The sequence below is a fragment of the Pantherophis guttatus genome, chromosome 2 (assembly GCF_059756535.1).
Source record: "Pantherophis guttatus breed Tessera chromosome 2, ASM5975653v1, whole genome shotgun sequence".
NCBI classification, from domain to species: Eukaryota; Metazoa; Chordata; class Lepidosauria; order Squamata; family Colubridae; genus Pantherophis; species Pantherophis guttatus.
Window position 1 is genome coordinate 262,890,803 of NC_142064.1, and position 27,993 is coordinate 262,918,795.

The window sequence follows — 27,993 nt, forward strand, 5'->3', positions numbered from 1 at the left end:
AATGTGGGTGGGCACTTCAAAGTTTTTGTCTCATATTTCATTATTCTATTAATAGGATGAAGCTGGAAATGATTTAGGGCTGCAGATTTGCCAATCGAAAAACTGGCTGGAAGAATCTTCACCCGGCCCCACAGGAGGTGCACTTTCTCGGTCCCTGTTTGCAGGTCGTTCCCCACAAGGGCACCTTCCTTTGGTTTAGTTGCTCCAGGGGGGAGGAGTGCACTCCTGGGGCACCTGAAAGAAAAGGCGTGGGATAGATGCCCATAGAGAAAAGCTATCGACGTGCTCGGGGGGAGTCGGATACGACTTGATGGCACAGAAGGAAGCGCGGAACCCATGAAAACATCTTGCAAACGAAATGGAACGAGCGTGTTTTTCAGCCTTATGTCACTAGATGGCGCTCTACAGAGAAGCAATACTCGTGCCTAGAAAGCAGTGAATACATTACAGTAGTGCCATTGCTAGTCTAGTGGGAGGTGGGGGTGGGGGTGGGGGGGTAAGAGGCTTGAGCTGGAAGGCGTTGAAACGATAGAACAGTGGATTGCTAGAGCGGATGTGGAGGAGAGGAGGGGAAGGGCAGAGGGGCTTCCTCTTCCAGCTGACCCACGGGAGGATAATGGAGCCTCTTGCTCTGCTTGGAGGGTGGAAGCGGCTCCTGGGAGGTGAGTGGAGGGAAGGTCGGAGGAGAAGCCGGGGGGAAGTCGGGCCCTTTGGGTTCCTCCACGGGGTATGAAGCGGAGGAAGCAACGAGGCTGCTGCTGCTTCATGTTCTTTCTCTCCCCAAATGTTTTCATCCTTTTGCTGCATGATTTCAAATTGGTGGCTGTGATTTTTCCAATGGGGGTAAATTGGTAAATTTAAAGAAATCTTTATATATATTTCATATTTTTTAACCACGCATCTCCCTCACCTTCACGTAACACTTGATTCCTTTTATGGCATGTTGATTCATTTTATGGACATGTTGTTTTCCTGACAAGCAAGGAGTTTCATGAACTCCTTGCTTGCCAGTGTTTTAAATCTGCAGAGATGTTGGATACCATTTCGTCTGTTAACGACCGCACCTTTTTAAAAATTAGATCAAAAAATCTGAGGGAATCTATTTCTGGGACTTGTTGTACAGAGGAATGCACATACATTTTCTTCATACATGAATTCATAGATGTGTAAATTTCTGTGTGCACATACGTATATGGTATAATCTTCAGCATTTTCAGGTAAATTTTATAATCAATTTACAATGCTAAATGATTTGCCTAAGCCAAACATTTGATTTTTTTTTTTTTATTTGATTTATATGCCGCCCTTCTCCGGAGACTCAGGGTGGCTTACAATGCGTTAAGCAATAGCCTTTATACTTTTGTATATTAATACAAAGTCAGCTTATTGCCCCCACAAACTGGGTCTTCATTTAACCTACCTTAGAAAGGATGGAAGGCTGAGTCAACCTTGAGCCTTTCATTGAATTTCATTGTATCTATGAATGGATATTTGAACTTGGATCTTGCTAGTTTTCTGTATGCCAAATGTGTTGTAATTAATGTTATAGATTAAACTAGTATTTTTTTATATATTTTGTTTTATTTATATAACATTCAATTTTCATCAAACTGCATATTCTGGATATAATTATTTATATTTATACATCATTATATTTAGTCATATTTATAATATAATAACATAATTTAATAACCGTAATACTTAACATTTAACATCTTTAACGACTCTTCTCTATACCATTTCCTCCCTTTATATCTCCTCCTTTCTAACTTCTGTTTCTGTTATCTAGCCATTGATGAAATGCGTCCCATATCAAAAAATATTCAGTTTCTTCTTAATCCTTAATAACAAATGTTAATCTATTCATTTCTGCATAGTCTAATATTTTTTTAATTACATTCTCCTCAGAGGGGATCTCATCACTTTTCCATTGTTGCGCAAATACAATTCTAGTTGCCGTTAGTATATGCAGAATCAAATGTGCAAACTTTTTTCTAGTAGAATGCCTAACAAATATATCTCTGGTTTCAGGTCTATATGTAGTTTTATTTATTTATTTTATTTATTTATTTTTCAAATTTATATACCTCCCTTCTCCCGAAGGACTCAAGGTGGTGTACAGCCAAAATAAAAACATAAATACAAACATTAAAACCAATTTAAAAATATATATATATGTTTAGCCCCAAAATTAAAAGAACAAATAACAAAACTATTGAAAACATTTTTAAAAAAGTGTTAAGCCAGCCCGGCTTGCTGAAAAAGAAAGGTCTTCAGGGCATGGCAGAAGGCACCGAGGTCTTGAATTTTTCGCATCTCTGGGGGCAGTTGATTCCAGGGGGCAGGTGCCTCCACAGAGAAGGCCCTCCCCCTGGGGGCCACCAGTCTACATTGTTTGGCCGATGGCACCCTGAAGAGGCCCTCTCTGTGGGAGCGTACTGACCGGTGGGAGGCTATTGGTGGTAGCAGGCGGTCCCGTAAATAACCAGGTCCTAAGCCATGGAGCGCTTTAAAGGTGATAACCAGAACCTTGAAGCGCACTCGGAAGACCACCGGGAGCCAGTGCAGCTCGCGCAGGAGAGGTGTTACATGGGAACTCCACGTCGCTCCCATAACCACCCGCGCGGCCGAATTCTGCGCCAGTTGGAGCCTCCGAGTGCACCTCGAGGGGAGCCCCATGTAGAGAGCGTTGCAATAGTCCAGACGAGAGGTAACGAGGGCATGAGTGACTGTGCGTAGGGAGTCCCGATCTAGAAAGGGACGCAACTGGCAGATCAGGCGAACCTGATGAAAAATCCTCCCGGTCACGGCCGTCAAATGCTCATCTAAAGACAGCCGTGAATCCAGGAGGACGCCCAAGTTGCGAGCCCTATCCGTGGGGGCCAATGATTCACCCCCAATAGTCAGCGATGGCACCAGCTGACTATATCGGGATGCCGGAAACCACAGCCACTCAGTCTTGGATGGGTTGAGCCTGAGCCTGTTCCTCCCCATCCAGATCCGCACAGCCTCCAGGCACCGGGACATCACTTCAAGGGCATCATTGGGGTGGCCCGGGGTGGAGATGTACAGCTGGGTATCGTCAGCGTACTGGTGGTACTTCACCTTGAAGCCACGGATGATCTCACCCAGTGGCTTCACATAGATGTTGAACAAAAGGGGCGAGAGAACCGACTCCTGAGGCACCCCACATATGAGGCGTCTCGAGGTCAACCTCTGCCCCCCTGCCAACACAAACTGCGACCGGTCCGAGAGAAAGGAGAACCACCGTAACACGTTGCCCCCCATCCACAACTCTTCCTACCAGCGCAGCATGTTTTTTCCAGCCATGTGTGTATTTTAGTCCAATATATTGGTTACTAAACTAGCATTTTTATATGCTTGCTTTTTCATGGTAATATATACAGGTTTTTTTTTCTGTTTTCACAGGTTCTGCAGCTATTTTTTTAAACCACAATGAAACTAATCCATTAATATGAATCGTGTAGACAGAGGATGTCAAGAAGAGCACCCTGGATTCAAGAGGAGTTTGAATCAAAGCAGCACCAGTTAGAGATTAGAAATATTTTTTACCTCCTGAAGAATCCAAGATTATCAGTGTTGGAAAAACCCGACAGTCTATCTGTTGTGTGGGGAAATACAGATTGCTGATCACAGGTGATTTATGCAAGAGAGGATCCATACCACAAAAAAAAAGCAAAAATGCTTGGAATGTGGCAAACGCTTTACTCAGAACAACTTCCTCATGGAAGCACCCCTACTGGAGAGGAATTCTACCAGTGCTCCCAATGTGGCAAAAGGTTTAGTACACACACCAGTCTGGTGAGACATAAGAAGACTCATACTGGGGAGAAACCCTTTCATTGTCCTGATTGTGGGAAATGTTTCACTCACAATTCTGACCTGGTGATACACCAGAGGACTCACACAGGAGAGAAACCATATGTGTGTCTCGAGTGTGGGAAACGCTTCAGTAAGAATTTCAATCTGGCGATACACCAGAGGATTCATACAGGAGATAAACCATTTGAGTGTCTGTATTGTGGGAAAAACTTCAGTCAGAATGCCAACCTGGTAATACACCAGAGGACTCACACAGGAGAGAAACCATATGAGTGTCTGTATTGTGGGAAAAGTTTCAGTCAGAATGCCAACCTTGTGATGCACCAAAGGACTCACACAGGAGAGAAACCATTTGAGTGTCCAGATTGTGGGAAAAGTTTCCAACAGAATTCCAAGCTGGTGATACACCAGAGGACACACACAGGTGAGAAACCATATGAATGTCTGGATTGTGGGAAAAGTTTCAAGGAAAATTCCACCCTACTGTTACACCAGAGGACTCACACAGGAGAAAAACCATATGAGTGTCCAGATTGTGGAAAAGCTTTTAGTAGGAATTCCAACCTGCTAATCCATCAGAAGGCTCATACCGGAGATAAACCATATGAGTGTCCAGATTGTGGGAAAGGTTTCAATTGGAATTCAGATCTAGTGATACACCAGAGGATCCATACAGGAGAAAAACCGTATGAGTGCCTGGATTGTGGGAAAAGTTTCAGTCGGAATTCCCACCTGGTGGAACACCAGAGAACTCACACAGGAGAAAAACCATACGAGTGTCCTGATTGTGGGAAAGGTTTCTATCGTAATTCTAATCTTGTGGTACACCAGAGAACTCACACCGGGGACAAACCATACCAGTGTCTAGAGTGTGGTAAGAGTTTCCATTGGAATTCTGCCCTGGTGATTCACCAGAGAACTCACACAGGAGAAAAACCATTTGAGTGTCTGGAGTGTGGGAAAAGTTTCATTCGGAATTCCGATTTGGTAATACATTGGAGGACTCACACCGGGGAGAAACCATATGAGTGTCCGGATTGTGGGAAAGATTTCAGTACTCAGTCTAGCCTCATAAATCATGTAAGGTTACACACAGGGGAGAAACCATTCAAATGTCCAGATTGCGGACAGTGTTTCACACAAAATTCCTCCTTTATCACACACAAGAAATTCCACACGAGACAAAATTTGACGTGTTTAGAGGATTCTTGAATTTCATTTCTCATCTTATTGCAAGCTCATCTGAGGAATTAACTATTTTATTGTCTTGCCTCATTCTTTTTAATTAAATATATCTTAATATTGAACATGAGGGGATCTGAGTTGGGAGGTCCAAGCACTTTCTGAGCTTCCTTGCCTCTTGTGCAACTGGAGATGCACAAATATGTGCATAATTGCCTGCCATTTGTGCGGTCCAGTGTTTGGGGACCCCTGTCCTAGTATCAAAATTTCGATTCCCATTGTGGTAAATTGAAGATTACCTACTATTATATACACCAAAGATTCAGATTTAACAGCAGTGGAGGAATGGTTGGTGAAGATAATGGAATTTTCTGAGACAACTATATTGATTTCCTCAATCAAAGAAAAGACAGTCTGTATGTTCATTACTGATTGGAAGTTTGTTAGACATCTGTGTTAATAAAAAAAACGAAATCATGTACAGTTGTGATTATAAAAAAACCAACCAGGTAATAGAAAAGAGAGTTTTTGTAACAAGTAATTTTGTATTTCTAATATCACTGTAAAGGAAGTAATTCCTTTAAACAAAATATAATTACTGTAAAGGAAGTAACTTCTCTCTATTTCTCTTTTTTACACTTTTAATTTCTTTTTTCTTCTCTTTGCTGTAGTCGATCGTGTTTTTAATCATCTGTTTAAAATTATTAATATAAATTACATTAAAAAATCCAGTGCAAGAGTCAAAAACACTGAATGGAAGCCATGAGTTCCAGTGTTAGATTAAGCAGGAACGTGGCTGCCAGGTGCTATGAAATCCCAATTTGAGATGCCAATTCAGAGGTTGAAAATATCCCCGTGCAGATCGGTTGGCTGGCAAAGGGAGTTTAAAATGAGAAAACAGCCTCTTTCTTGGCTCAGGATGCCAGCCAGGAACTGCTTTCTATGTCGTCTTGAGTTTCTGAATAAAAAGGGAATCAATAAAATGTATTAATTTTAATTTATTAAATGTATATGCCTCCTATCTGATTAGTACAATGTCATAAGTAGCAGTATAAAACTATAAGGTTAAAAAGATCAAAAAATTGGTCGCATATGTTGGGTTTATTTTATTCCAGATTCCTCCATGCTACAGAGCTCAGAGCCAATCGCTGAAATGGCCACTATCACCGTCCGTACTTTAGATCTGCATTGAAAATGGAAGTTTAAGGTGTCCCTTTAAAAAGTCAGCCTGGTGATTAAGTGGCTTTGGTGGGATATTCTACTTTTGCCTTTTGATTTCACTTGATAGACATTTCCACTCCACATTCCTTCTTGGACATACTAAATTGCCATGCAAAGCCATTCCCCCCGCCTTAGTTCTTTCCCTCAATATTTATCAGTCTCCTATTTCTGGCTATTGCTTGCTCTTGTGTCTCATCCATTTGGATATGGACGGTGTCATTTCATTAACACAAACTGCAGTCATGACTTTTCTGTTAGAAGATACAGATACATAAGCCCTACTCGGCCCCACCACTCTCTTGATCTCATCCTGTTCTTGAACGTCTCTCCATATTTATACAGTTAAAATACATCAGTTCGATTCAGAATGTACTCTGCATTCTATGTGTTTCCTTTTGTAATTAAATGAAAAGCTTTCTCCCTCCCCCCACTTTTCCCCGTAAGTCGAGAGGAAAGTGTAAAATTAAAATTGGGGAAAGTAAAAGCTGCAAATAGGGATCACAGTAGGGGTAAAGAAACACAATAGGGATTTAATCCATTATTATTGTTAACTGATAAGGTATTTGTTATCTGACCCTGATTTCCCCTTCCAATTCCACCCCCCAATTCAAATCCAACTTTATTTATTTGCAACCCTCCTTTATTCTCCTTCAATTTAGCCATTCTAAAGTCCTCCTCAAAAACTTACATTTTTATTATTTATTTATAAATGAAATTTCTATACTCCCAGCCTGTCCCCAAAAGCAATATTGGGCGATGTATAACAATGAGATTAAAAACCACAGCCATATCAACGACATACATAAAAATCTATGCTAAGAAATAAGTAACTATACAACTCCCCCAGGCAATGAAATGGATGGAAACAGCCAGCTCAGCAATGGAACCATCTGAGAATATCTCATATCTTAAGAGCCCCAGGCCTGAGGATGAAGCCATGTCTTGAGAGCCTTCCAGAAGCTCAAAAAGGGTGGAATTAATCTCATTTCAGGGGAGATGATATTCCATAAGGTGGGGGCCACAGCAGAGAAGGCACGTTTCCTCGGACCCACCAAATGGAGATCCCCAGCTGATGGTCCCTGCTGCATGTCTTCTTTGCCAGGTATCATTGGACAGGCTGAAATAAGCAGGGAAAGGTGGTACGTCAGCTCAGGCCCATGCCAGGAAGGGCTTTCAAAGGCAAAACCAGCACCTCGAACCGGATCCGCAAGCAAACTGGCAACCAAGGGAGCTCACAGAGCAGAGGCATGACATGTGCTGCTTCAGAAACACACATAGCTTATCCAGCCATTGCATTCTCTACCAGCTAAAACTTTTGGATGCTCTTCAAGGGCAGCTCATGCAAAGGTTATCAACGTCATCCAATACAGGTAGTCCCTGACTTATAAAAGTTCATTTAGTGGCCATTTGAAGTTAGAACAGCACTGAAAAAAGTGGCTTATGATCATTTTTCACACTTATGACAGTATCACCATGCTGATGGTCATGTGATTTACATTTGGATGCTTGACCACTGGTTCGTGTTTATGACGGTTGCAGTGTCCCAGGGTCATACGATCATCTTTTGTGATCTTCTGACAAGCAAAGTCAATGGGGACGACAGATTCACTTAGCAACCGTGTTACTAACTTATCAACTGCAGTGATTCGCTTAACAAATATGGCAAGAAAAGTCGTAAAAATGGGGCAAAACTCATCTAACACAAATTTCTCACTTAGCAACATATATTTTGGGCTCAGTCGTGGTTGTAAATCCAGGACTACCTGTATGCAAGTAACTAGGGCATGATTGACCGTAACCAGGGCCTGCAGATCCAGGAACAGCCACAACTGTCTCTGAAGTAAATCAGTAATAAAAATGTTAGGATGTAGAGAGTTTTTGATCTCCAGTGACAGCCAAACCCTCCCAAAGTGCTGGAATCTTTAGATCAGCTTCCAATCTGTGAAGTAATGGTTTTTGTTTTTTTGTTTTTTTAATTTGATTTATATGCCGCCCTTCTCCGAAGACTCAGGGCGGCTTACAATGCGTTAAGCAATAGCCTTCATCCTTTTGTATATTTATACAAAGTCAGCTTATTGCCCCCACAAACTGGGTCCTCATTTCACCTACCTTAGAAAGGATGGAAGGCTGAGTCAACCTTGAGCCTTGGCGAGATTCGAACCCTGCAGTAATTGCAGGCAGCTGGTCTTAATAAGCTTAAGCTTAATAAGCTTAATAACAGGGTGCCTTAAACCCCAGTACTACCAAGGCTCTGGTCTCCAAGTGTTTTGCCCAAGCAGCCTGGGAATTCTCAAGGCTGAAAGTAATGTGGAAATTGGGAAGGCTGCACTCCCCAATAATACAATAATACCAATAATTATTGGTACAAGGAAGACCAATAATACATGATAGTATCTCCTATTTAGATGAAGTTGGAAACAACGTGGGTAGACAATACCAGGTTTTGTCCCGCAGTATTCTAGGAATAGATGGCAGGCTGTCAATCATTTAGGGGCTGCGGATAAAAAACAAGAACTTCGTGAACTTTTTAGGACCCAGCCAGCACCCGGCTAATCTTATGCAGCTAGAGATAGGATGATCTGGCCATGGGTCGCTAGATGGCGCTCTATGATTAGGCAACAAAGCACGCCTGGAGAGTCGCAAATACAGTAGCAAAGCGCCTGTAGCCGAACTGAAAGGAATTGAGACCACAGAGTCGTGGATTGCTAGAGGGAATTAGGAGGAGAGAAGCACAGGGAAGCCTGTTTTCCCACCTGCTTGAAGTGGCGAAGCGGCTCCTGGAAGGTGAGTCGGAGGAGAAGCCGGGAGCAAGTCGGGCTCGTTTTATCCAGCAGTAGGTAAACTTACTGCAATACATTTTGGAGACAGAGCCCTGCAGTTGGTAGATTCCAACCACTCTTTGAGTCTCTGCCTAACTTAAACTCTTTTATTTTGAGTGATGATGATTTTATTTCCTGGATGGGAAGCCAAACATCTCAGATGAAGCATCTTTGGTCCAGTGGCTACGATTTAATCTTTTTATAGATACTTTTGGTTGGATGATTTGAGTTTTTATTGGCATATTAGACTTACATACCGCTTCACAGTGCTTTTACAGCCCTCTCTAAACAGTTTACAGAGTCAGCCTATGGCCCCCAACAATCTGGGTCCTCATTTTACTGACCTTGAATGAATGGAAGTGTGTTGGAAGAAACATCCTTCTAGGTTCTGCTCCAAGTGGGGAAAACAGACACTGGAAACATGGAGACTGCTTGGAAAGATGGTTTAATGGTGGACAGGATCACATGGCTTGAGTTCCTGAACAGAAAAGGGGTGATACAGTAAATCTTCGGGTTTTTATGCTCTCTCTGGCTCTGCATTTCTTGGGGCCACGAAAGAGTATCCTGATTGGTTGTCAGACTCCCAGGGGGTGGGGGTCTTGCTGGCTGATGCAATCTTCCCAGGTGCCATGTGGTGAGCCTTGTCTAGATGGGTCCCATTGTGTTAGTTTCTGTTGCTATTGTGTTGCAAATGTCCTTTGACAAAGGATTGGGTTTCTGCCTCTGTCCCATTAACAAACGGTGGGGGGCAGGAAGGTGGGAGCTGCTTCTCCCAGGGAACATGCTTCTCCCAGGGAAATATAATATTCTGCCTTTTTCATATTTCCTAAAATATTTCACTCTTCCAGGAGAGGGGTGGGTGCTAACTTCCTACAAGTGTAAGGTCCCAAAATGTACTTGAGTCACCAGAATGCCAAAGAGAGAGAGAGACTCAAGACAAGGCTTGCAAAAAAGAAGCAGATTTTATTTTTATTTTATTTATTTAATTTGTATACCGCCCTTCTCCAAGAGGACTCAGGGCGGTGAACAGCCACGGTAAAAACACAACATATAAAATTTAAAAACAATTTAAAAAACATTAAATACTTTTGGCCATCAATTTAAAATAACCCAATTAAAACCAATTATAAATTTAAAACCGTAAGGATGGGGTCAAGCCAGCCCGGCTAGATGGAATAGATGTGTTTTCAGGGCCCGACGAAAAGTCCGGAGGTCTGGTATCGTGCGTATCTCTGGGGGTAGGTTGTTCCAGAGGGCAGGTGCCGCCACAGAGAAGGCTCTCCCCCTGGGGGTTGCCAGCCGACATTGTCTGGCCGACAGCACCCTGAGGAGGCCCTCTCTGTGCGAGCGAACTGGCCGGTGGGAGGCTATTGGCTATTTAGGGCCAAAAACAAAATACTAAATGAAGCTATATCCACAACATACAGATACAATGCATGTGAGGAATAGCCACACCTTGGGAAAGGTATGGCACGTTTTATACCTTCAAAGGAATAAGGTTAGTACCCAATTCTGGCCCCTCTGGCACATGCTTTCCTTGTAGCCCTGCATTGGCTGTGCAGCAAGGAACAGGGGAGTGGGGGGGGCTGAGTGCTTAACATCAGAAGGGCTGGGTGCTTAGCAACAAAGGTATTTGCCTGGTGTAATCCTGGCAAACTATGTCATATTCTGTTCCATGCACCGAGGTGTACAAAAAAACAAGTTAGATCACTGGCAATTCTGATTCTTAGCAAAGCAATTCTTACAGAAGCAAAACAGCAAGTCAAACCAATTCTACTGACTCTACTATTATTTATCTCCCTACAGAAGGCTGAGCCAGTCAAATAATTCCTGGTACTGAGCAGTGATAACCTTTAATACTTCATTCTAACCACTACTCCCCCACAGCCTAAAACCGTTCCTTTAAATCTTGCCTTGGGCACCATTTCCTTTGTTAATGCCCACATATTCTTTGTACCTATTTCTGAAACTTTTTGCAGACAGAAAATACATATTTTCTACATGCGTACATACATACATAGGGGCACATTTCTGTATTTCTTTGAGCATATATGTTTCTCTGTATAATCCATTCTCAGTATTTCCCGGTATATGTGATGATAACAATTTGAAATGCTAACATTTTGAAATTCACCCGAGTCACCAAGAAAATTTTACGATTGTGAGAACATTCGAACTTGGATCTTGCTATGTGTCATGATGAATGTTAGCGGTTAATGTGTTACTCTAATTTTGGCATGTTTGTTTTTTCATTGTAATATATGCTTTTTTTTCTTGTTTCCACATCTTGTGCAACCATTTTATAAATAGTAATTAAAATCATCCTTTTATGTCAATCTTATAGACAAAGAGAATGCCAAGAAGAGCCTTCTGGACAGCAAAGAATGAGAAGCAGTACTAAGAAGGAAAGCAAATCCTTTCCTGCAGAAAACCACAAAACTTCTTCCCCCCCCCCAGCAAGTGAGCAACAAGTGAGGAAAAAAAATAGGAAAAGAGTTTTGAGCTGGGAAAAAAATATTTTATGTGGAACTCAAGGAAACATTAAATGAAAAGGTAAAGGGGGAACATTTTCAAATCCACAAAAAAGGGGAAAATATTTAGAAGTCCGTGGGGAGGAATCAGTCATTTCAGACAGTAATGCAGGCCTCACCCTATGAGGAAGAAAACAGCTTGAATCAAAGTACCATCCAAGAAGGGATCACAAATATTTTTTACCTCCTCAAGAACCCAGGCATATCAGAGGTGGAAAACCTCCACAGATGTGCATATTGTGGGAAAAGCGCCGATTGCAAATCAGAGCTGATTATGCATCAGAGGACCCACACTGGTGAAAAACCATACAAATGCTCTGAATGTAGCAAAGCCTTTCCCTACAAGTCCCAACTTCTTGAGCATAAGAGAACCCATACTGGAGAAAAGCCCTACCAGTGCCCACAGTGTGAGAAAAAGTTTAGTAAGCATGCCACCCTGGTGATACACAAGAGGACACACACAGGAGAGAAACCATTTGAGTGTCCAGAGTGCGGGAAAGGTTTCAGTCGGAATTCCAACCTGGTGATACACCAGAGAACTCACACTGGGGAGAAACCATATGTGTGTCAAGATTGTGGGAAAAGTTTTAGTCAAACTTCTGACCTGGTGATACACCAGAAGACGCATACAGGAGAGAAATTGTATGTGTGTTCACATTGTGGGAAAAAATTCATTCGAAATTCTGACCTAGTAATACACCAGAGGATTCACACTGGAGAGAAACCATATAAGTGTCCAGATTGTGGAAAAAGCTTTAGTCGGCATTCCCACCTAGTAATACACCAGAGGACCCACACTGGAGAGAAACCATATGAGTGTCCAGATTGTGGGAAAAGCTTTAGTCGGCATTCCCACCTAGTGATACACCAGAGGACTCACACAGGAGAGAAACCATATGAGTGTCTGTATTGTAAGAAAAGTTTCAGTCAGAACTCTTACCTGGTAATACACCAGAGGAAACACACAGGAGAGAAACCATATGAATGTCCAGATTGTGAGAAAAGTTTCAGTGGGAATTCCAACCTTGTGAGGCACCAAAGGACTCACACAGGAGAGAAACCATTTGAGTGTCCAGATTGTGGGAAAAGTTTCCAGCAGAATTCCAAGCTGGTGATACACCAGAGGACACACACAGGCGAGAAACACTATGAATGTCTGGATTGTGGGAAAAGTTTCAAGAAAAGTTCCACCCTACTGTTACACCAGAGGACTCACACGGGAGAAAAACCATATGAGTGTCCAGATTGTGGAAAACCTTTTAGTAGGAATTCCAACCTGCTGATCCATCAGAATGCTCATACTGGAGATAAACCATATGAGTGCCCAGATTGTGGGAAAGGTTTCAATTGGAATTCAGATCTGGTGATACACCAGAGGATTCATACGGGAGAAAAACCGTATGAGTGCCTGGATTGTGGGAAAAGTTTCAGTCGGAATTCCAACCTGGTGGAACACCAGAGAATTCACACAGGAGAAAAACCATACGAGTGTCCTGATTGTGGGAAAGGTTTCTATCGTAATTCTAAACTTATGGTACACCAGAAAACCCACACCGGGGACAAACCATACCAGTGTCTAGAGTGTGGTAAGAGTTTCCATTGGAATTCTGCCCTGGTGATTCACCAGAGAACTCACACAGGAGAAAAACCATTTGAGTGTCTGGAGTGTGGGAAAAGTTTCATTCGGAATTCTGAGTTGGTGATACACTGGAGGACTCACACCGGGGAGAAACCATATGAGTGTCCGGATTGTGGGAAAGATTTCAGTACTCAGTCTAGCCTCATAAATCATGTAAGGTTACACACAGGGGAGAAACCATTCAAATGTCCAGATTGCGGACAGTGTTTCACACAAAATTCCTCCTTTCTCACACACAGGAAATTCCACATAAAACAACATTTGACGTGTGTAGAGGATTCTTGATTTTCATTTCTAATCTGTCATTGCAAGCTCATCTGAGGAATTAACTATTTTAATGGTCTTGCCTTATTCCTTTTGATCAAATATGTCTTAATATTGAACATGAGGGGATCTGAATTGGGAGGTCCAAGCACTTTCTGAGCTTCCTTGCCTCTTGTGCAACTGGAGATGCACGCATATGTGCACAATTGCCTTCTACTTGTACAACCCGGTGTTTGGGGACCCCTGTCCTAGGATCAAAATTTTGATCCTCATTGTGGTAGTAAGTCGAAGAGTACCTGTATTATATACACCAAAGATTCAGATGTAACCGCAATGGAGGAATGGTTGGTGAAGATGATGGAATGTTCTGAGACAACTATATTGATTTCCTCAATCAAAGAAAAGACTGACTGTACATTCATTACTGATTGGAAGTTTGTCAGAGATTTGTGTGAAAGAAAAAAAAATGAAGTCATCATTTACAGTTGTGATTATAAAAAACAAACCAGGTAATAGAAAAGAGAGTTTTTGTAACAGAAGTAATTTTGTATTTCTAATATTATTGTAAAGGAAGTAATTCCTTTGAACGAAGTATAATTACTGTAAAGGAAGTAACTTCTCTCTATTTCTTTTTCTTTTTTACACTTTTAATTTCTTTTTTCTTCTCTTTTCTGTAGTCGATCGTGTTTTTAATCATCTGTTTAAAATTATTAATATAAATTATATTAAAAAAATCCAGTGCAAGGGTCAAAAACACTGAATGGAAACCATGAGTTCCAGTGTTAGATTAAGCAGGAAGATGGCTGCCAGGTGCTATGAAATCCCAATTTGAGATGCCAATTCAGAGGTTGAAAATATCCCCGTGCAGATCGGTTGGCTGGCAAAGGGAGTTTAAAATGAGAAAACAGCCTCTTTCTTGGCTCAAGATGCCAGCCAGGAACTGCTTTCTATGTCGTCTTGAGTTTCTGAATAAAAAGGGAATAAAATGTATTAATTTTAATTTATTAAATGTATATGCCTCCTATCTGATTACTACAATGTCATAAGTAGCAATATAAAACTATAAGGTTAAAAAGATCCAAAAATTGGCCGCATATGTTGGGTTTATTTTATTCCAGATTCCTCCATGCTACAGAGCTCAGAGCCAATCGCTGAAATGGCCACTATCACCGTCCGTACTTTAGATCTGCATTGAAAATGGAAGTTAAGGGTGTCCCTTTAAAAAGTCAACCTGGTGATTAAGTGGCTTTGGTGGGATATTCTACTTTTGCCTTTTGATTTCACTTGATAGACATTTCCACTCCACATTCCTTCTTGGACATACTAAATTGCCATGCAAAGCCATTCCCCCCGCCTTAGTTCTTTCCCTCAATATTTATCAGTCTCCTATTTCTGGCTATTGCTTGCTCTCGTGTCTCATCCATTTGGATATGGACGGTGTCATTTCATTAACACAAACTGCAGTCATGACTTTTCTGTTAGAAGATACAGATACATAAGCCCTACTCGGCCCCACTACTCTCTTGATCTCATCCTGTTCTTGAACGTCTCTCCATATTTATACAGTTAAAATACATCAGTTCGATTCAGAATATACTCTGCATTCTATGTGTTTCCTTTTGTAATTAACTGAAAAGCTTTCTCCCTCCGCCCCACTTTTCCCCGTAAGTCGAGAGGAAAGTGTAAAATTAAAATTGGGGAAAATAAAAGCTGCAAATAGGGATCACAGTAGGGGTAAAGAAACACAATAGGGATTTAACCCATTATTAACTGATAATTGTTATCTGATCCTGATTTCCCCTTCCATTTCCACCCTCCAATTCAAATCCAACTTTATTTGTAACCCACACATATGTGTGTCAGGATTGTGGGACTTCAGGCACTTAGTTTGACCGCCTGTTTCTGCAACCTTAAACACTCAAAGAGCCATTTGGACCTGTTTCCCACAGAAAACAAAACACGGGGATCTCTCATCTCTCTCTCTCATCTCTGTCTCTCTCTCATCTCTGTTTCTCTCTCCCCCCCCCTTTGTCTGTCTGTCTGTCTCATCTCTCTGGATTTCTCTGAGGAATGGACTTCAGGCCAGAATCCATTTTTAAGATGGCGCTCCACAAATAAGCGGCACTGGAGCGTAGAAAGCAGTGAATACAGTACAGCGGCTATTCTAGGGAAGGGGCAGAGGCTGAGATTGAATGGGTTGGAACGATAGAGTAATGCATTGCTAGAGAAGATGTGGAGGAGAGGAGGCGAAGGGCAGAGGGACTTCCTCTTCCGGCTGACCCATGGGAGCATGATGGCGTCGGCGGAGCCTCTTCTGCTGCTTGGAGGGTGGAAGAGGCTCCTGGGAGGTGAGTGGAGGGAAGGTCGGAGGAGAAGCCGGGAGGAAGTCGGGCCCTTTGGGTTCCTCCACGGAGTATGAAGCAAAGAAAGAAAAGAGGCTGAAGCATGGCGGCTGCTGCTGCTTCATATTCTTTCTCTCCCCAGATTTTATTCCTCTGAGGCTGCACTACTTAAAACTGCTGCCTGTGGTTTTACCAATGGGAGATTTGGGGGATTTAAAAAAAATCTTTATATTGATTTGTTTCATATTCCTTAACCTTACATCTCCCTCAGTCTCCACATAACTCTTGAGTTCCTTCTGATTTTATTGACCCGTTTTATTGACCTGTCAAATGTGGAGTTTCTTTTTTTTTTTTAATTTGATTTATATGCCGCCCTTCTCCGGAGACTCAGGGCGGCTTACAATGTGCTCAACAATAGCCTTCATCCTTTTGTATATTTATACAAAGTCAGTTTATTGTCCTCACAACTGGGTCCTCAATTTACCTACCTTAGAAAGGATGGGCAAAACAGATGTTTTAAATCGTGCATAGGATTTGGGCATCATTTCATCCGTTAGTGTCCCACTTTTCTAAAATGAGATCAAAGAATTTGAGCGAATACCCTTCTGGGATATTTTGCAGACTGAAATAAACGTAAGAGTTTTTTACATACACAAATTCATAGATGTGTATTTTATGTGTGCATATATCTTCAGTATTTTCAGAAATTTTTTATAATAATTTACAATGCTAATAATTTACACAATGCGAAAAGAAACCTTAATGATTGAATATGATATTTGAAGTTAGATTTTTTTATGTGCCAAATGAACCATAATTATTACAGGTTAAAGTACCATTTTGAAACTTCTCCATGGTAATATATGTGGGGCTTTTTTTTTTTTTTTTTTTTTGCTGTTTCCTCATGTTCTGCAGCCAGTTTTCCTAACAATAATGATACTAACTCATTAATATATATATTACAGACAAAGAAGTTGCTAAGAAGAGGACTGTGAATAACAGAGAATGAGAAGCAGCGTTAAAACAAAAACAAAAAACCAACCAAAATCTTTTCTGCTTCCTCCAGAAAGTATAAAAACTCTTCTCTTTCCTCAGGAGATGAGAAACAAGGGAAAGAATAACAAGAATAAAGTTTTTAGCTGGAAACAATAGAGTATGTGGAACCCAAGGAAAGATTACATGAAAAGTCAAAGGGGATAATTTCCAAATTCAGAAAAAGTGGAAATAGTGGGAAGGAAAAGTTCCCTTGGATAGCCAAAATGGAATGTCATTAATGAAAACCTTTGAGAAAGGAAAGAGCGACTTAATCCAAAGTACCTGCAGGTAAGAGCTCAGAAATATTTTTGGTCTCAAGTATGCAAGAATATAAATGTTAGAAAATCACACAGTGGGCCTATTGTTGAAAAAAACAACAGTGCAGATCACAGCTAATTATGCAAGAGAGGATCCACAACAATGAAAATCCACACAAATGCTCATAGAGCGGCAAAGGTTTTACTCAGAACAGCTCCCACATGGAAACACTCACACTGGAGAGTAGGCCTACCAGTGATCCCAATGTGGCAAAAGCTTTAGCACTCCACACCACTCTGGTAAGACACAAGAGAACTCGCACTGGGCAGAAACTCTTTGAATGTCCTGATTGTGAAAAAAGTTTCACTCGGAATTCCCATCTGGTGATACACCAGAGGACCCACACTGGAGAGAAACCATATGAGTGTCCTGATTGTGGGAAAACTTATACTTGGAAGGCTGATCTGATGAAGCATCAGAGGACTCACACGGGTGAGAAATTGTATGAGTGTCCACATTGTGCAAAAGGTTTTAGTCAGACTTCCAAACTACTGATACATCAGAGAACTCACAGGAGAGAAACCATATGAGTGTCTGTATTGTGGGAAGAGTTTCAAGCAGAATTCCAACCTAGTGATACACCAGAGGACTCACATGGGAGATAAACCATATGAGTGTCAGGATTGTGGGAAAAGTTTCACTCAAAATGCCAACCTAGTGATACACCACAGGACTCACACAGGAGAGAAACCATATAAATGTCTGGATTGTGGGAAATGTTTCAAGCAGAATTTCAAATTGGTGATACATCAGAGAACTCACACAGGAGAGAAACCATATGAGTGCCCAGATTGTGGGAAGAGTTTCAAGCAGAATACCAGCCTGCTGATACACCAGTGGACTCACACAAGAGAGAAACCGTATCAGTGTCCAGATTGTGGAAAAGGTTTCAGTTGGAATTCTGAACTGGTAATACATCAGAGGATTCACACAGGAGAAAAACCGTATGAGTGCCTGGATTGTGGGAAAAGTTTCAGTAGAAATTCCTACCTGGTGGAACACCAGAGAATTCACACAGGAGAAAAACCATATAAGTGTCCTGATTGTGGGAAAGGTTTCTCTTGGAATTCTAACCTGGTGGTACACCAGAGAACTCACACAGGTAAAAAACCATATCAATGTCTGGATTGTGGTAAAAGTTTCAATTGGAATTCTGCCCTGGTTATACACCAGAGGACTCACACAGGAGAAAAACCATATGAATGTCTGGAATGTGGCAAATGTTTCATTCGGAATTCCGATTTGGTTATACACCAGAAGACTCACTCAGGAGAGAAACCATATGAGTGTCCGGATTGTGGGAAAAGTTTCAGTAAGAATTTCAATCTGGTGGTACACCAGAGCACTCACACAGGAGATAAACCATATGAGTGTCCGGACTGTGGGAAGCGTTTTAGTCAGCATTCCAACCTGGTGATACACCAGAGAACTCACACAGGAGAGAAACCATATGAGTGTCCGGATTGTGGGAAGAGTTTCAAGCAGAATGCCAACCTTCTGATACATCAAAAGATTCACACAGGAGAAAAACCATATGAGTGTCTTGAGTGTGGGAAAAGTTTCAGTAGGAATTTCAGTCTGGTGATCCACCAGAGAACTCATACAGGAGAGAAACCATATAAGTGTCCTGATTGTGGGAAAGGTTTCTGTCGGAATTCTCACCTGGTGGTACACCAGAGAACTCATACAGGCAACAAACCATATCAGTGTCTGGATTGTGGTAAAAGTTTCCATTGGAATTCTGCCCTTGTGATACACCAGAGAACTCACACCGGAGAAAAACCATATGAGTGTCTGGAGTGTGGGAAAAAATTTGTTCAGAATTCCAAGCTGGTGATACACCAGAGGACTCACACAGGAGCGAGACCATATGAATGTCCGGATTGTGGGAAAGATTTCAGTATCAGGTCTAGCCTTATAAATCATGTAAGGTTACACATAGGGGAGAAACCATTTTAATGCTTAGATTACTGACGGTGTTTCACACAAAACTCCTCTCTTATCGTACAGAAGATATTCCACAAGGAGTAATTTGATGTATCTAGAGGAATCTTCAATATCATTTCTGTTCTCTCATTGCAAGCTCAGCTGAGAAATTAACTATTTTGATTTCTCAGTTGATTCTTTTTAATCAAATATGTCTTATTATTAAACATGAAGGAGGAGATCTGTGTTGGGAGATCCAAGCCCTTTCTGAGCTTCCTTTCTTTGGCCCAGTGCAGTTGTTCCCTTCCACGCAGGGTAGACAGGTGAAGTCCTATGGTTGGCTGGCGAAAGAAATCTGCCCAACAACGAAATTCCCTTTTGCACATAGAGGGGAACTGCCTGCCCTCTTTTGGCAGGTAACATTTTCACTCTGTTTGCTTGATGAGTTACATGGTCTGTTAGTGATCGCGACTTGGAGGGGGCAGGATTCCGGTTGTTGAGAGAGACAATTATATGAGTATATTGCTTTATGACCACAATGACGTAGGACCAACATTTCTGCCCTGATTGTTGTCATAAGTCAATGATCACCTGTATTCTATGCACCAAAGTGGAAAGTCTCAACTTTAACCGCAATGGAGGAATGGTTGTCGAGGATGATGGCATTTGTTGAGATGAATAATTGACTTCCTCAGTCAGAGAAAAGACATTTTCTACATCCCTTGCTGATTGAAAGCCCTTTAGAGGCTTTTGTGAAACAGAAAAAATAAAGTTATGACTTATAGTTTTGATTATTAAAAACCAGGTAATTGTAAAAAAAAAGATATTTTTATAACCATCGAGTAAGATATAATTTTGTATTTCTAATTACATTCACTGTAAAGGAAATTGGAAGTAGCTTTACTTTATTAATTCTTGTTAATATTATCTTCTGTTTAAAATAATAATTAAGGCAAAGGTTGCCCCTGACCACTTGTATCCAGCTCTAGGGAGTGGTACTCATCTCTTGTTTCTTACCTGAGAGAGCCAGTGTTGTCTGAAGACACTTCTGTGGTCATGTTTGTTACTAATAAAAATAATGTTTATTATTTATAATAAACATTATATAATGTTTACTATTATTATATAAAAAACAGGAAAAAAAGACAAGAATCAAGGACCCTGAATGAAAAGCCACAAGTTCCAGTTCAGTGTTAGGTTAGGCAGGAAAGTGGCTGCCAGAAGCTGCTGGATGCTAATTTAAAATGCCAACTGAGAGGCAGAAAGTATTTCTGTGCAGGTAGGTTGGCTGGTCTGCGGATTTAAAATGAGAAAAGATCCTGTTTCTTTGCCCAAGATGTAACCCAGGAAGTGCTTTGTATGCCATCTTGAGTTTCTGAATAAAAAGGAAATAAAATTTATTTGTTTTCTTAAATTTATATGCTTCCTATCTCACTATCAGAGGAGGCATGATGGTCAGCAATTAAATATGCTGAGGACGTCCGCAGGAATATTGACAATCTGGGTTAGAAACCCACATGCCACACAACAGGGTGAGCTACTGTTTCTTTCTGCAAGTCCTGCACACCTAGCAGTTCGAAAGCATGCAATTTTTTTTAGGTCATTTAATGACCCTGTAATCCTTTGCGGGGTGGAGTCTGGGCAACTGAATAGAGCTGAGTGTTTACTGGTTGGATCCACTTCCTGTCTCCAATGCAGAATTTTGCAGCAGACCTAGATTTAAACTGGGTCTAACTCAGGGGTCTCCAAACTTGGCGACTTTAAGACTTTTGGATTTCACCTCCCAGAGGCTGGCTGGGGAGATACATTCTCATTGTGCCAGAGAGAGATATTATCAGCCTCAACCTAGGATTGAACTCACAGCCTCCTGATGATGAGAGCTCTAGGCCACCACAACACTCCTTGAAAGTATGCAAATGTGAGTAGATAAAGAAGTACCACTTTGGTGGAATGGTAACAGCATTCTGTTTAGAGCCACATGAACTGGCTCTCTCAACTAAAACAAGTAAGCACCGCCTCCTAGAATCGACTGGACAGAGGAAACCTTTACAAGGAAAAAGGCCTGCCAAATTTTATGTGAAATAGTTCCCATAAAATAGTTTATGGGAAAGAGTTCCCATTGGGCTGGAGCTGCAGTAGAAAAGGTTTATTTCCAAGCTCCTATCGGCAAAATGTAAAGGAATGGACAAGGAGCATGCCCTCCCATCTCAACCAGTAGAAGAGGTAGATTTAGAAATAATAAAGGAGAACAATGACAGGTGCCCTAGTGACACAGTCTTAGAATGCAGAATTGCCAGCTGACTGTGCCCACACACTGCAATTTGATCCTGACGGGGCTCGAGGTTGAAAGCCTTCCATCCTGAGATCTGTAAAAGGACCCAGATTGTCGGGGGAAATATGCTGATTCTGTAAAAAAAGACTGCTATAAAGCGTTCTGTGGTGGTATATGTATCTAAATGCTATTGCTATAATAAATACAGTAGCTTTAAAGGGGATGACCAGTAACTTGAATTGTACTTGTAAAGAAAACAATCCAGTGCAGCTCTCATCACAAACATGTTGCAAAGGCAATCTAGGGACTCATTACTGTGTGTGCTGTTGCGTTCTGCACCATTTGAATTTTCTGAGTGGTCCAGTGCAGTGATCCAAATAGGAGGTGACCCATGTGGAAGGCCTCCTGGTCCAGAAAAGGGTACAACTGGCACAGTAGATCAGAGGTCACCAACCGGTGGACCGTTGGTAATCCGTGGGAAACTTTTGGTGGTCCGCAGCACACCCGGGTGGAGGAGCTGCTCCGGGATGACCAATGGCCAGTCCTGTGACTAGAGCTCTGGAATATGGGACTGGCTAGGCAGCTCATGGTGGGGCTGAAAATCTCCGCCGTAGGTGGACGTACTTGCAACTTTGCAGTTGGTGCAACACGCAAGGAGTAGTGCAGCCCTCGCTGGCTGGAACGAGGTAATGGTGCAAGGTGGGCTTGGTGACGCAGGTGGGCCGAAGCAATGGGTGGCGGAAATCTGTGGCTCTTTCGTCCCCCTGCTGTGGCTTCCTGTCTGCTGAACCCACGGGTGGCTGGCCCACATCTTGTCCTCCCCTCCCCGCTACTCCTTGCCCAGCCTGAGAAGGAAGGGAAGGGTGGGGGATGGAGATTCGCTCCATATTTCAGAGCGGGAGCAACGATTCATCTCTTGCTGGGTCTCTCAGGCGTTTCTTCCGGCCCTTGTTGGTGCTCTGCAAACCTCAGTGTCTTTGGGAGACATGCAACTTCCTCTCAGCTGTGAGACACTGGCCTGGCCCGGCCGTTTCTGTCTGCCACTGCTGTTGGCGCCTCCATGGCCTGCCTGCTGCTCTTGCAGCTCAGTTAAATTTAGCGTGCTTCACAATGGGGGAGACAGTGTCCCCTTCTCCTCCTGGAGCCCAATACAATGCAGAGCATCAGGGTCGGGCAAGTGTCTCGGGACGGAGAGCAGGTCGTGTGTCTCCCCAAGCACCGAGGTGCATCCAGCACCAACAAAGACCAAAGAACCGCCCGCGAGACCCAGAGAGTGCCGGAGAATCAGAATGACAGAGAGAGAGAGATGAGAGAAAGAAAGAAAGAGATGGGAGAGACAGACAGAGAGAGGGGAGAGAGAGAAAGATATGAGAGAGAAGGGGAGGGAAAGAGTGATGAAAGAGATGAGAGAGACAAAAAGATGAGAGAGACGGGAGAGAGATATGAGAGAGAGAGAGAGAAGGGGGAGGGAGAGAGAAAGATTAGAGTGAGTGAGAAAGAGTGATGAGAGACAAAAAGGGATGAGAGACAGACAGAAAAAGAGATGAGAGAGAGATGGAAGCAATGTGGATGGGCACTTCAGGTTTTTTGTCCCTTATTTCCTTCTTTTATTAATGGGATGAAGCTGGCAATTGTTTAGGCCAGTCTCTCGTTTCCTATTTGCACATCATTCCCCCAAGGGTGCTTTTCTTTGGTTTAGTTCCCGCTTCTTCCAAAGGATGCTTGCAGCTCAGCTCCAGGGACAATGGATGCCCTCTTGGGGGACCTGAAAGAAAAGGTTTGGGGATGGAGCTTCAGGGAGAAAAGCTACCGATGAGCTCGATGGGAATCAAATAGGAATTGATGGCACTTAAGGAAGCACGGAATCCATGAGAACATCTTCAAACGCCTTAGAGTAGAACGAGCATGTTATTCCGCCTTATGACGCTAGATGGCGATCTACAGAGAAGCAATATTGGAGACTAGAAAGCAGGTACTTTGCAACTGCAGCATAGCTATTCAAGGAAATGGAGAGAGGCTGAGCTTGAACGAGTTGAAACGATAGAGTATTGGCTTGCTAGAGAGGATCGCCAACGTCCAATTACGGATATGGCACAAGAAGAAAAAAAGAGGATGTCGACGAGGGGAGGCGAAGGTCAGAGGAACTTCCTCTTCCGGGTCGCCCACGGGAGGATAATGGCGTCGGCGGAGTCTCTTATGTTGCTTGGAGGGTGGCAGCGGCTCCTGGGAGGTGAGTGAAGGGAAGGTCGGAGGAGAAGCCGGGAGCAACTCGGGCCCTTTGCTTTCTTTCCTCCACGGCGTATGAAGTAGAGGAAGAAAAGAGGCTGAAGCATGGATACTGCTGCTGTTGTATATTCTTTCCCTTCCCAAATTTTATTCCTCTGTGGCTGCACTACTTAAAGCTGCTGCCTGTGGTTTTACCAATGGGAGATTTGGGGAAATTTTATTTTATTTTATTTTATTTTATATCAAATTTATATACCGCCCTTCTCCCTGATGACTCAGGGCGGTGTACAGCCAAAATAAAAACATAAACTACAAACATTAAAGTACAATTAAAAAGATATATATATATATATATATTTGGCCCCATAATTAAAAGCAATGACAAAACAATTAAAAACATTTTAAAAAAGTGTTAGGCCAGCCCAGCTTGCTGAAAAAAGAAAGTTTTGAGTGCACGGTGGAAGGCACCAAGGTCTTGGATTCCCCTTATCTCTGGGGGCAGCTGGTTCCAGAGGGTAGGTTCCACCACAGAGAAGGCCCGCCCCCTGGGGGTCACCAGCCTACATTGTTTGGCTGAAGGCACCCCAAGGAGGCCCTCTCTGTGGGAGCGCACAGGTCAATCTCCCTCAGTCTCCACATAACTCTTAATTCCTTCTGATTTTATTGACCCGTTTTATTGACCTATCAAATGTGGAGTTTCATGGGCAAAACAGATGTTTTAAATCTTGCATGGGATTTGGGCATCATTTCATCCGTTAGTGTCCCACCTTTCTAAAATGAGATCAAAGAATGTGAGCGAATATCCTTCTGGGACATTTTGCAGACTGAAATAAACAATAAACAGGAATATTTTATAACAATTTTCAATGCTAATATGATTTACATGGTGCAAAAAGAAAAGGATTGAGTGGAGGTTTGAACTTAGATTTTTTTAATGTGCCAAATGAACCATAATTATTACAGGTTAAAGTACCATTTTGATACTTTTCCATTGTAATATATGTGGGGCTTTTTTTGGGGGGGGGGTGTTTTCTCATGTTTCTGCAGCCATTTCTTTTTAACAATAATGATACTAACTCATTCATATGGATCTTACAGACAAAGAAGATTCTAAGAAGAGGACTGTAAATAACAGAGAATGAGAAGCAGCGTTAAAACAAAAACAAAAAATCAACCAAAATCTTTTCCACTTCCTCCAGAAAGTATAAAAACTCTTCTCTTTCCTCAGGAGATGAGAAACAAGGGAAAAAATAACAAGAACAAAGTTTTGAGCTGGAAACAATGGAGTATGTGGAACTCAAAGAAAGATTACATGAAAAGTCAAAGGGGATAATTTCCAAATTCAGAAAAAGTAGAAATAACGAAGCCTGTGGGAAGGAAAACTTCCCTTGGATAGCCGAAATGGAATGGCATTAATGAAAGCCTTTGTAAGGGCTTTCAAAGTACCTGCAGGTAAGAGCTCAGAAATATTTTTGGCTTCCTCAATTATGCAAGAATATCAGTGTTAGAAAAACACAGAGTGGGCCTATTGTCAAAAAAACAACAGATTGCAGATCACAGCTAATTATGCAAGAGAGGGTCCACACCAATGAAAATCCACACAAATGCTCATAGAGGGGCAAAAGTTTTACTCAGAACAGCTCCCACATGGAAACACTCACACCGGGGAGTGGGCCTACCAGTGATCCCAATGTGGCAAAAGCTTTAGGATGCCACCCTACTCTAGTGAGACACAAGAAAACTCACATTGGAGTGAAACCCTTTGAATGTCCTGATTAAGTTTCACTGTGAATTCCCACCTAGTGATACACCAGAGGATTCAAGCTGAAGAGACACCATATGAGTGTCCTGATTGTAGGACTTATACTTTGAAGTCTGATCAGATGAAGCATCAGAGGACTCGCACGGGAGAGAGATTGTATGAGTGTCCACATTGTACAAAAAGTTTTAGTCAGACTTCCAAACTGGTGATACACCAGAGAACACACACAGGAGAGAAACCATATGAGTGTCTGGAGTGTGGGAAAAAATTCATTCAGAATTCCAAGCTGTTGAGACACCAGAAGACTCATATGGGAGAGAAACCATATGAGTGTCTTTATTGTGGGAAAAGTTTCACTCAGAATGCCAGCCTAGTGATACACCAGAGGACTCACACAGGGGAGAAACCATATGAGTGTCACGATTGTGGGAAAAGCTTCACTCAGAATTCCAACCTGATGATACACCAGAAGATTCACACAGGAGAGAAACCGTATGAGTGCCTGGATTGTGGGAAAAGTTTCAGTCGAAATTCCCACCTTGTGGAACACCAGAGAACTCACACAGGAGAGAAACCATATAAGTGTCCTGATTGTGGGAAAGGTTTCTTTTGGAATTCTAAGCTGGTGGTACACCAGAGAACTCACACAGGAGAAAAACCATATGAGTGTCTGGAGTGTGGGAAAAGTTTCAATTGGAATTCTGCTCTGGTGAAACACCAGAGGACTCACACAGGAGAAAAACCATATGAGTGTCTGGAGTGTGGGAAAAGTTTCACTCAGAATTACGACTTGGTTATACACCAGAGGACACACTCAGGAGTGAAGCCATATGAGTGTCCGGATTGTGGGAAAAGTTTCAGTAAGAATTTCAATCTGGTGGTACACCAGAGCACTCACACAGGAGAGAAACCATATGAGTGTCTGGACTGTGGGAAACATTTCAGTCGAAATTCCCACCTGGTGGAACACCAAAGAACTCACACAGGAGAGAAACCATATAAGTGTCTGGATTGTGGAAAGAGTTTCAAGCAGAATTCCAACCTTCTGATACACCAGAAGACTCATACAGGAGAGAAACCATATAAGTGTCCTGATTGTGGGAAATGTTTCTGTCGGAATTCTTACCTGGTGTTACACCAGAGAACTCATACAGGCATCAAACCATATGAGTGCCTGGATTGTGGGAAACGTTTCACTCAGAGTTCCAACCTGCTGATACACCAGAGAATTCACGCCAGAAAAAAACCATATGAGTGTCTGGAGTGTGGTAAAAAATTCATTCAGAATTCCAAGCTGGTGATACACCAGAGGACTCACACAGGAGCAAGACCGTAATGAATGTCTGGATTGTGGGAAAGATTTCAGTAATATTCTACCCTTATAAATCATGTAAGGTTACACATAGGGGAGAAACCATTTTAATGCCTAGATTTGCTAACAGTGTTTCGGACAAAATTCCTCTGATCGTACAGAAGATATTCCATAAGGTGTAATTTGATGTATGTAGAGATATCTTGAATATCATTTCTGATCTCTCATTGCAAGCTCAGCTGAGAAATTTACCATTATAATTTCTCAGCTGATTCTTTTTAATCAAACATGTCTTTGTTTTTAAACATGGTAAATATGGTGGGCCAGCGAAAGAAACCTGCCCAGCAACAAAATTCAGCTAAGCAACAAAGTTGAGCACTGCCTCCTAGAATTGGAGATGACAGACAGAGGAAACCTTTAGGAGGAAAAAGGCCTGTCAAATTTTATGGGAAAGAGTGTTCCCATAGGGATGGAGCTACAGTAAAAAAGACTTCCTACCTCCTATCATCAAAATGTAAAGGAATGGACAAGGAGCATGCCTACCTACCCCCATCTCAACCAGTAGAACAAGTAGATGCAAAAATAATAAAGGTGGGAAAATAATGTCAGATGCCCTATTGACACAGTGCTTAGAATGCAGTATTGCCAGCTGACTCTGCCCACAGCCTGTCATTTGATCCTGACGGGGGTTGAGGTTGACAGCTTCCATCCTTCTGAGATCTGTAAAATGAGGACCCAGATTGTTGGGGGAAATATGCTGACTGTAAAGGGAGACTGCTGTAAAATATTCTGTGGTGGTATATGTGTCTATATGTTACTGCTATAATAAGTAGGTTTAAAGGGGATGACCAGTAATTTGAATTGTACCCTGTAAAGAAATCAATCCAGTGCAGCTCTCATCACAAACATGTTACACAGGCAATCTAAGGACTCTCATTACTGTGTGCACATTATGTGAATTTTCATAATGAGTTTATAAAAAGTGACATTACATGACCACATCATTTTTTTTTATTGAAAAAGTTTTACAAATACAAATTTTTCCCCCCTTCCCCCCCCTTTCCCCCCTAGCCCTCCCTTACCCTCCCCTCCCCCCATGGCTTCCCCAGGATGAAATCCAAATCCAAGTCATATTATATAATACTTAACCGCCCATCTACTCTACCCCGTGTGTGATAAACATATCTTCCTAACATTCTAGTATACTATCCCCTGTAAACTATACATTTCTACACAACATTCAACTAAAAATTATCTGGTACTTCCTAGTTTAGTATTTATTCTACACATAATCTATCCAT

At 42.1% G+C, this 27,993-nt stretch overlaps 3 protein-coding genes across 4 annotated transcripts; all 3 read left to right on the plus strand.

Annotated features, from left to right (window-relative positions):
• The first annotated feature begins 539 nt into the window (after positions 1–539).
• LOC148115743 (uncharacterized) lies at positions 540–16,992 on the plus strand. The gene is made up of 5 exons (XM_087884131.1): positions 540–662; positions 3,430–4,975; positions 8,318–8,338; positions 11,863–14,008; positions 16,807–16,992. The coding sequence occupies exons 2-4, from the start codon at positions 3,703–3,705 to the stop codon at positions 13,518–13,520; spliced, it is 2,952 nt and encodes a 983-aa protein (XP_087740257.1). The 5' UTR covers positions 540–662; positions 3,430–3,702; the 3' UTR covers positions 13,521–14,008; positions 16,807–16,992.
• LOC117663184 (uncharacterized) lies at positions 15,781–27,688 on the plus strand. 2 transcript variants are annotated; one of them, XM_087884086.1, is made up of 2 exons: positions 15,781–15,847; positions 24,717–27,688. In XM_087884086.1, exon 2 carries the CDS (start codon positions 25,502–25,504, stop codon positions 26,714–26,716), a length of 1,215 nt encoding a protein of 404 aa, XP_087740212.1. In that variant the 5' UTR covers positions 15,781–15,847; positions 24,717–25,501; the 3' UTR covers positions 26,717–27,688. The 2 variants fall into 2 exon arrangements, with proteins under 2 accessions (XP_087740212.1, XP_034269020.3); XM_034413129.3 differs by lacking the exon at positions 15,781–15,847 and adding an exon at positions 23,482–23,622.
• On the plus strand, positions 17,144–20,520 carry LOC117663207 (uncharacterized). Its single transcript, XM_087884065.1, has 2 exons — positions 17,144–17,626; positions 17,796–20,520. The coding sequence occupies exons 1-2, from the start codon at positions 17,356–17,358 to the stop codon at positions 19,151–19,153; spliced, it is 1,629 nt and encodes a 542-aa protein (XP_087740191.1). The 5' UTR covers positions 17,144–17,355; the 3' UTR covers positions 19,154–20,520.
• Positions 27,689–27,993: the final 305 nt, after the last annotated feature.

Coding starts and splice junctions, on each gene's coding strand:
- LOC117663184 (XM_087884086.1), top strand. CDS start 25,502: ATGAAGCATCAGAGGACTCGCACGGGAGAGAGATTGTATGAGTGTCCA.
- LOC148115743 (XM_087884131.1), top strand. CDS start 3,703: ATGCTTGGAATGTGGCAAACGCTTTACTCAGAACAACTTCCTCATGGA. Junction 4,976..8,317: donor ATGTCCAGATTGCGGACAGT/GTTTCACACAAA, acceptor ATACAAAGTCAG/CTTATTGCCCCCACAAACTG. Junction 8,339..11,862: donor TTATTGCCCCCACAAACTGG/GTCCTCATTTCA, acceptor ATTGCAAATCAG/AGCTGATTATGCATCAGAGG.
- LOC117663207 (XM_087884065.1), top strand. CDS start 17,356: ATGGAAACACTCACACTGGAGAGTAGGCCTACCAGTGATCCCAATGTG. Junction 17,627..17,795: donor GCATCAGAGGACTCACACGG/GTGAGAAATTGT, acceptor CTCACATGGGAG/ATAAACCATATGAGTGTCAG.